Source organism: Budorcas taxicolor, chromosome 7 (genome assembly GCF_023091745.1).
Source record: "Budorcas taxicolor isolate Tak-1 chromosome 7, Takin1.1, whole genome shotgun sequence".
Lineage (NCBI taxonomy): Eukaryota > Metazoa > Chordata > Mammalia > Artiodactyla > Bovidae > Budorcas > Budorcas taxicolor.
In genome coordinates, this window is record NC_068916.1 from 59,248,630 (window position 1) to 59,257,327 (window position 8,698).

At 35.4% G+C, this 8,698-nt stretch overlaps 1 protein-coding gene across 1 annotated transcript; it reads right to left on the minus strand.

The window, feature by feature from the left end:
• Window positions 1-5,011: 5,011 nt before the first annotated feature.
• On the minus strand, window positions 5,012-8,095 carry LOC128050286 (sperm-associated acrosin inhibitor-like). The gene is made up of 4 exons (XM_052642466.1): window positions 8,029-8,095; window positions 7,056-7,102; window positions 5,963-6,078; window positions 5,012-5,054 (listed from the first exon to the last, which is right to left on the minus strand). The coding sequence occupies exons 1-4, from the start codon at window positions 8,093-8,095 to the stop codon at window positions 5,012-5,014; spliced, it is 273 nt and encodes a 90-aa protein (XP_052498426.1).
• Window positions 8,096-8,698: the final 603 nt, after the last annotated feature.

Genomic DNA, 8,698 nt, shown 5'->3' on the forward strand with positions numbered 1-8,698 from the left:
AAATGCTTGCAGACAACTAATCCCTGCTTTAATGCAATGTCTTATTGTATAAGCAAGGTTAAATGAAATCCAGAAAGAAGAACTTGCCTGAATAACAGGTACGACAGAATAAGATCTAGAGATCAAACATCCTAATATTCAGGATTATCAGTTCTCTACCTTTCTCTTACTTCAAATGATTTTTTATATATTTATATCTGGTATAAAGCCTAAATTAAGATACCATATTGGACTTTCCTGGTGGTAAAGTGGATGAGAATCCACCTGCCTATGCAGGAGATACGGGTTCGATCCCTGGTCCAGGAAGATTCCACAAAGCCCATGCGCCACAGCTACTGAGTCCATGTGCTACAACTACTGAAGACTGTGCTCTGCAAGAAGAGAAGCCACTGCAATGAGAAGCCCACGCACCACAACAAAGAAGCCCATGCCATGGCTTGCCCGAAGGCCTGCACCAAGCAGTAAAGACCCAGCACAACCAAATAAATAAATAAACCTTAAAAAAGAATCTATAAAAAAAAAGATGTCATTAAAAACAACAACAACAACAACATATATTAAGTCCTGCCTGGATATCTGAGCCTTGTGTGTGCGTAGTTGCTCAGTCGTGTTTGACTCTTTGAGACTCCATGAACTGTAATAGCCGACCAGGCTCCTGGTCCATGGGATTCTCCAGGAATAAAATACTGGAGTGCATTGCCTTTCCCTTCTCCAGGGGATCTTCCAGAGCCTCAAATGCCTAACCATGAGATTCCATGCTCTCACCAGGGACTAATCCCAACCGATGATAATGGCTGCCCACAGGATAGTACCTCTATCAGCAGGATCAACTATATTCCAGTTGGTCTTCAACCTGATGGGTTTCACTTCCATGCCAGTCTGAAAATTATTGAAACAAGCAAATGACATCATTCCATAGCAGAGAGGTCACTGTATTTCTTGTTACTATAAAACCTGCTTCTCACAACCCCTACTTGTTCAACCTAATTGTTCAATTGAATAATTTTGTTGGATGGGGCATCTCTGTCCATTTCATCCTCTTGGGACATACATTATACAAAGAAAAAGAAGTCAAATGAGTAGACACAAGGGACAACATAGTGTTTCATTGTATTTATATAAAACTTCCAGAAAAGGCAAAGCAATCAAATAAAACATAGATTGGTGGTTGCCTGGTGCTGAGGGTTGGAAGTAGGAGTGACATCTAAAATATAAGAAAGATTATACTGGATGATGTGAAAGGAAAGGAAAGTGAACTGGCTCAGTCGCGTCCAACTCTTTGCAACCCCATGGACTGTAGCCTACCACACTTCTCCGTCCATGGTATTTTCCAGGCAAGATTACTGGAGTGGGTCGCCATTGCCTTCTCCAGGGGATCTTCCCGACCCAGGGATCGAACCCGGGTGTCCTACATTGTAGGCAGTCATTGGATGATATAAATGTTCTTAAATTGTTGTGATGGTTATATATCTAGGTATATTTATAATAATCATTGCATTATATCTAAAAATGACTGTTTTTGGTATATAAATATCAAAATAAACATGTTTAAAAGTAATAAAATACAAGTTGCATATTAAAAGTGCCTTTTACTACTAAAGTGTCAAGTTTTAACTACCATTAAATCCCAAGGTTTTCATTTTCATTATTGAGTAAAATATAAGATTCTTGTAAAACTAAGTTAGATTACATATGGGAAGCTGCTTCATAGAGCTTTGGTAGGCAATAGTGACTCAATAAGAAATGGTTTCCACTCTTAGTGGACAATAATTTTAAATAGTATACTAAAAGTTCCGAAAAAATAGTATTATATATATTTTTGCTTAACAGCTTTTCCCTATCATCTTACTTAGGGCTTGATACATAATAGGTTTTTATGCAATATTTTTAATAAAAATAAAAAGAATACAGATATGAATACATCAGGGTTCACGGAATAATTTTCAGAATTTTAATTGTGGTAAAATACATATAAATTTTATTGCCTTAACCATTTCTAAGCATACAGTTTATTAGCATTAAATATATTGACACTGTTGAACAATCTTTAAAATTCTTTTCATCTCACAGAACTAAAATTCTCTACACTTTAAACAACTACCCAACTACCATCTCCCTCTCCCTTAGCCCCAGGAAACCACCATTCTACCTTATGTGTCTACGGCTTTGCTACTACTCTAGTAGTACTTCATATAAGTGGAATCATCGAGTATTTGTCTTTTGTTATAATATGTGTCAGAATTTTTTCTTTCAATGCTGAATAATATCCTATTGTATGTATATACTGTATTTTGCTTATCTGTTTATTTGTTGATGGTCATAGGTGTTACTTCCATTTCTTGGCTACTGTGCTGTTAGGAATATTGGCATACAAATATCTCTTCAAGATCTTGGTTTCAAGTCTTTTGAGTATATGTCCAGAAGAACTACCGGATTATATGGTAATTCTATTTTTAAACTTTAAAGGAATTGCCAAACTGTTTTCTATAGTAGCTGCACCATTTTACACTCTTCCAACAGTGCACAAGAATTCCAATTTTTCTGCATATTTGCCAACAACTGGGTTTTTTTCTGATTTTTTGATAGTAGACTTTTTAATGGGTATGAGGTAGTATCTCACTTTGATTGTGATTTACTCTTTGAAGAATTATTTTCTACACAACCTATGCAGAGAAAAAGGTCCTGAAACAAACTGAATGCTTTTTTTTTTTAACAATGTGACTCCTAAAATGTACAGTCCATTAAACAATTTCATTAAGAATTAATATTGGAGAATTTAAACAAAGAAAATCCACCATGTAGATCACAAAAATGAAATCACAAAATTTCAATAAAAATGTGAAAATTTTTACCAAAAAAGAAGCATGCCTTTTTAATGGCTAATTGTACTTGTCTTTCAGTATATATGAAATTCTACTCCTACGTATATATCCACAGACATGAAAATATATGGTCACACAAAATCCTGTACAGGACTGTTAATAGCTACAGTGTCATTATACACATCAAGGAGATTCAGTCCACTGATAAAATGGATAAAGAAAATGTGTTCTATCTATACGATGGATTATTATTTTGTCATAAAAAGCAAAGAAGTATGATAGCATCCTACAACATGGATGAACCTTGAAAACATTTTGCTAAGTAAAAGAAACTGGAAACAAAAGATACCTTCTATATATACTGATATTTAGGCATACCTTGGAGATTTTGTGGGTTTGGTTTCAGCCCACCAATTAACTAAATATTTCAGTGGTGAGTCACATGAAATTTTTGCCTTCCCAGTGCACAGAAAAGCTTTGTTACAGTATACTGCAGTCTATTAAGCATGCAATAGCACTATGTCTAAAGCAACCATGTACATGCCCCTTGATTTTAAAATGCTTTATTGCTAAAGAAATGTTGACCATCAAATGATTCTTAATGAGTCATGGTAGTAAATATCAAAGATTACTTATCACAAATCACTATAGCAAACATAACAATAATGAAAAAGTGTGAACCATTGCAAGAATTTCCAAAGTGTGACACAGGGACTCAAAGTGAGCAAATGCTGTTGGAAGAATGGCACTGATACACTTGCTTTATATGAGGTTGCCACATACCTTCAATCAGTAAAAAGTGTAGTGTCCATGACGTACAATAAAGCAAAATGCAATAAAACAAAGTATTACTGTAGATACAGACCTATATGTTCCATTTATAAGAAAATCTCACATGTTATATGATTCCATTGATGTGAAATGTCCCGAAGAGGCAGAGAGACCAGAAGCAGTTTAGTGGTTGCCAAGAATTATAGGTGGGGTATTGGGAAGTACCTCGGTTTATCTGTTGTTTTTTTTTTTCTTGGAATGGGTGAGATGATGTAAATGTTCTGTAAGAAGATAGTGGTGATGGTTGCACAACATTGTGAATATATACTTAAAAAACAAAGTTTGTTTTAAGTTTTATGATATTGTAAACAAAGTGTTCTTCAATTAATTTTTAAATTTTTTATAATGGAAAAGAATACATGCATAAGTTTACGAGCAATTCACTGAATAATATTTCTTATATATGTCTTTTACAATGAAAAAGGCCATTAAAGTGGTTGAATGGATTTTAATAATGTGGCTCTAAATTTATATATTTTAATGGATACTTTCATTAGGAATTACTATTAAAGAATGTAAATGAATAAGTAATTCCCATATAGATTATCTTTTAGAGGTAAAAATGTTTACTGAAAAGCCGAGCAGGTCTGATATGACATATGCAGCATCCTGAAACTTGCTTTCTAGTAGTCAGTCTACAGTTCTGTCTGGACCAAGCTTTAAATGAAAACTGACCACTCAAATAAAGCCAGTTCTTGCTGGTTGGAGATAAATAGAGAAGCGTCAGACATGGAGCACAAATGAATATTCTAAATCAATAAAGGCAAATTTGGCTGGTCTGCTACTGAACCACTTGGCTAGCATTTGTGATCAGAAGACTGACGTGTAATATTTGTTAGAATTCACGTTCCCAGATTCCTCTTCTAGAGGTTTTGACTCTTTAGAATAAAGAGAAGCCCAACTGCCTGCACTTTTAATAAACTTCCAAGTGATGGATTATTCACCTTTGAGACTATTTCTTTAATTATAGTTACCAAAAGTATTCAGGTGTTTTAACCCACTAATCAACCAAAAACAGAAAGAGTATTTTAATAAAGATAATATTACTTAACATTTTATTGACTGAAATATTCATGATTACAAACTGTATTAGGTTTTCTATTATCAAACACACAATTAAGGTAGGTTTACCATTGTCAATGTTTAATTGAAGAAAGAAAAAAGGAATCTTTTTCATTGGTGGGTTCTTAGAGTTGGAAAAATTCTCCAACAATCTACATTCTGTCTTGTGTACTACTGAAGGCATAGTCTGGTCATCTAGGAATTTAAAGCCCTGTTTTAGAAGACTAATTGGTTGTAGAATCCATAGCAAAATAGGATTGCAATAAAAGCCGTAGGAATGTGTGGCTGAGGCAGAGTCAGCAACGACCCCAGTGACTAAAATCAAATCTTCCATGTTCTCTGTAAAGAAAGAAAAATTATTTTTAGAAAGTATTTAAAACTGCCTGACTATTGCACTAAGTGTGTCTCCATGAGAAGACTCTGACTATGACAGAGCTAGGAGGGCTGTGCTCCCAAAGTAGCAGGGCCCCTTCCACGCCCCCTACTCTGCACAGGTCCTTCTGACCCCCTGGGGCGACTTGACTCTTTCTACATGTTCCCTCCTGACTCAGCCTTGGAACCCACCCAGACCTCAAGAAGAAGATTAGAGATTGTAGTCCTGGGTCTCTAAAAGTAAAAGCCCAATTCAGTGAGAGGAAATACCAGTGGGAGAAACTGAGGCAGGAAGTAGGATGGCTGGCTGAACCTTTAGACTGGGAACACCCGCAGAGGGAAGGAGGCAGGAAGGGAGTTTAGGTAGAAGTGTCCTAGACTGCCCTGCTCTCTGAGGAAAGTTTGGAGTCTCGTCATGGAGTTCAGGGGACAAAGTGAACCATCAGAGGAATTCCTTTCTGACATAAATTGTAATGGATTTAAATTTCTAAAGGCAGTAGAATTTCTTGCTCAGTTATGCTCCCTGTAGCTTGAAGCTACATCACAGAGGTTATTATTCAACCTCTGGAGTTAAGAATTACATTATCCCGGCCACCAGACTGCCAGTATTAAGTCAAGCAATTAAATCAAGTAAATGTAATTGGTTTATACATGTAGGAAACATCCAGCAGGAATTCATGGTCAAATAAAAACTATTTTTATGAATGAGACTTCAGGCAAAGATTACCAGTGTGTTTCTGGGGCTTTTACAGGAAAGAACAGTTATTTTCCATGTTTTACTGTGCCTTGGCTATCAGAAACATGGATGTTCCTATTATTTTCTGATTTTGTCTTCATTATTTTTGAAGAGGCAATAGTGAGTTTTTTGTTCTTACATTTTTTCACTGCAGAAAACGCATTTATTGGAGTATGTTTTGCCATTTGTTGCACAGACTGGATCCATTTCTCTGCTACAAAAATGTAATTGACGAATATATATACTACACTCTGGCTGTTAAACATAAACAGACAACATAATATTTTTCAGATAATGAATTTCTTGAATAAAATTTTCTTTGTTATTAATACATCATGGTATGTATCAAAATGAAATATATTCTATATTGAAGTTTAAAAATAGACACAAGTTACTCACATATAAAAAATGCTGCACAGTAGAAACCAACACAACACTGGAACGCAACTATCACAAGTATAAAAAAGTGAATTCATTATAATTCTCCCGTTTTTCTCAAGAGTTTCACTATTAGATAATCTGATACTTCCAGATTACTACCATATATGTATTTTTTCATATATATTAGTATTTATAAATGTATATTTAACCATATACATATATATATAATTTGGTTAGTAATGGCAGTGTTGGTAATTTACATAAAGAAATAGAAGTGTGTGTATACTGACATAACCTGCTTTTTTTTAAAATATATAATACCTAAATTCTTATTGGAACATAGGAATGCTCATTCACTTACTTATTGCTATATGAGCTGATTTTTAGGCATGTTTAAATATATTCATCTGTTTAGTTGTTCAGAAATGTAGTTGATTTTCTTCACCTCTGTATAATATTTCACTCTGAGGTTTTATGAAAATTATTATTTTATATTCCTCCTATAATTGGAAAATTTTTTTTAACTACTTTAATTTTAGCCTTTCTCTTTTCTAGGGTAAACAACGCTACTTTAAACACCACTTAACTGCTTTCAGATGATGGTATATAACAAAGTTTACGCCCAATAATAAAATTTTGAGTAAGGGATATTTTTACCTTGTCTGAAATGAGAGATGGTTTGAATGGCTGGCAAGATTCTATTTCTTGAACTTAGAGTAATAAGGACACTTCATCTTACTTTCTGAAGAATTATTAGGTGGGTTTTTTTTTTTTTTGGTAAAATTACCTTTTAAACTAAATAATGAAAAGTTTACCTTTTTCAATTCCCACATTAATCAATATAAACTTACAGCTTCACGCATTTCACTCATTTTTCTTGAAGATGCAAAAGAAGTTTCTACAATCAACATACAAAAGGAAGATTAAAACTAAGATGATGAAGAGGGAAAAACAGTCTTTGATAGGATATACCCACATCTATACACATCACCTACACAAACAATCAAGTAATGAGGTGAGGCTACTGTGGCAGTATCAAAATAACAACTTCACAAAATAACTCCGAATCTGGAAACAGAATTCTAAATTCACCTCTCCATGAAAAAATAACTTTAAGTATGGTTTAATAATCACCAAAACTTCCTGTGGAGATATCTTTTTTCCTCATTTTTATAAATAAGATATTCTAGTCAGAGAAAAAACACCTTGCTTAGTGCAACTTAATATGCTTGTATGAAGTCACTTAATATGAATAAGTTACTTACTACTTAATTTCTTCAAACTCAGCTCGAGTATCATGAATCACTTTAATACCTCACAGCTACTCTACTCTGAAATTCATGGGCCACCTTGTGCTTTAAGAAAGATAAGTGGTCAGCAGAGGGATCAATTAGTTCTGTCCTAACACACATTTTGACTTTAGTGCACTCAGAGCTGGCAAGCAATGAGTAGGATTGTTGAGGAATACCAGATCTAGAGGACAGTATTACTCCCCACACTCTGCATTTAGCAACCATGAAATCCGAACTCCAAAAATGGGGAAAATTAGATAAATATCTTTAGTCCTAAATGAACAAATATCTAAATTCTACTGTTCATTCTAACCACCCTTTCTATCTCTACCTTTCTAAGCAGGGAAATGAGAAACCAATCAACTGATGCAATTTGTGAAAATATATTTGTAACACGTGTCATTTCATTGTGCCAATTTAAGTATTATACGCCCAGCACAGCAAGCTCCTCCACTCCTTGATAATAGGAGTTGTTTCCTGCATTTTCTATGATGTGTGAACTGCTTCATCCAGGATTGAAAATTTTACTCACCACAATAAAGAGGAAATGCCAAGCCAATGATTAAAATAGCTTTGATCCATGATGAGAAGAAAGACATTTTATCAAGTCTGTAGAAGAAATGCATAGGAATGCTCATAACACACCGGCGCAGGAACAAATGGCCCATTTCCAAATGAAAGTTTCTTACTTCTAAAGGAACTGACCCACTCTCCTAGATTTGTAATTATGGTGGGAATCTTGCCTCAACCCACAGGACATACAGGTGAACAGAAGGCCTCATAGAGGCTTGCGAGAAACACTAGGACAGGTCCTCTTTGCCCACTTTAAGAAGGAGAAGTTCACTCTCCCAACCCTTGGCTCAGCCCACAAGGAGCCTGGCTGCATTTAAAGAAATATGCACTTTGGACATTTAGTATTTCCTCAGAAAATAAATAGTTGTTTCAGAAAGGACTGACCTGGAGCAGTCTTCTCCAGCGTGACACACCAGGGCTGCCTCCGTAGCATCTCTGACCTACCTGACACACAGGTGGCAGAGTGTGAGGGCTGCAGCTCCAGGGACCGTGCCTGTAGGATCTCCCCTCAACTTCCCCCAGCTGAGGAGTCTCCTTTAATGGACTGTAGGTGAGGAGCCTGGTGCAGATGACCCCTAAGAGATAAGACCTGGAGGTTTTATGTGTTCTTCTCGTAAAGATCTCACACA

What these genes read in the sequence shown, in the direction of transcription:
- LOC128050286 (XM_052642466.1), bottom strand. Translation starts at nt 8,095, where the DNA reads ATGTCTTTCTTCTCATCATGGATCAAAGCTATTTTAATCATTGGCTTG. An exon ending in GGCATTTCCTCTTTATTGTG is followed by an intron (nt 7,103 to 8,028) that starts GTGAGTAAAATT and finishes TGTTGATTGTAG; the next exon opens with AAACTTCTTTTGCATCTTCA. An exon ending in GTTTTCTGCAGTGAAAAAAT is followed by an intron (nt 5,055 to 5,962) that starts GTAAGAACAAAA and finishes CTTTCTTTACAG; the next exon opens with AGAACATGGAAGATTTGATT.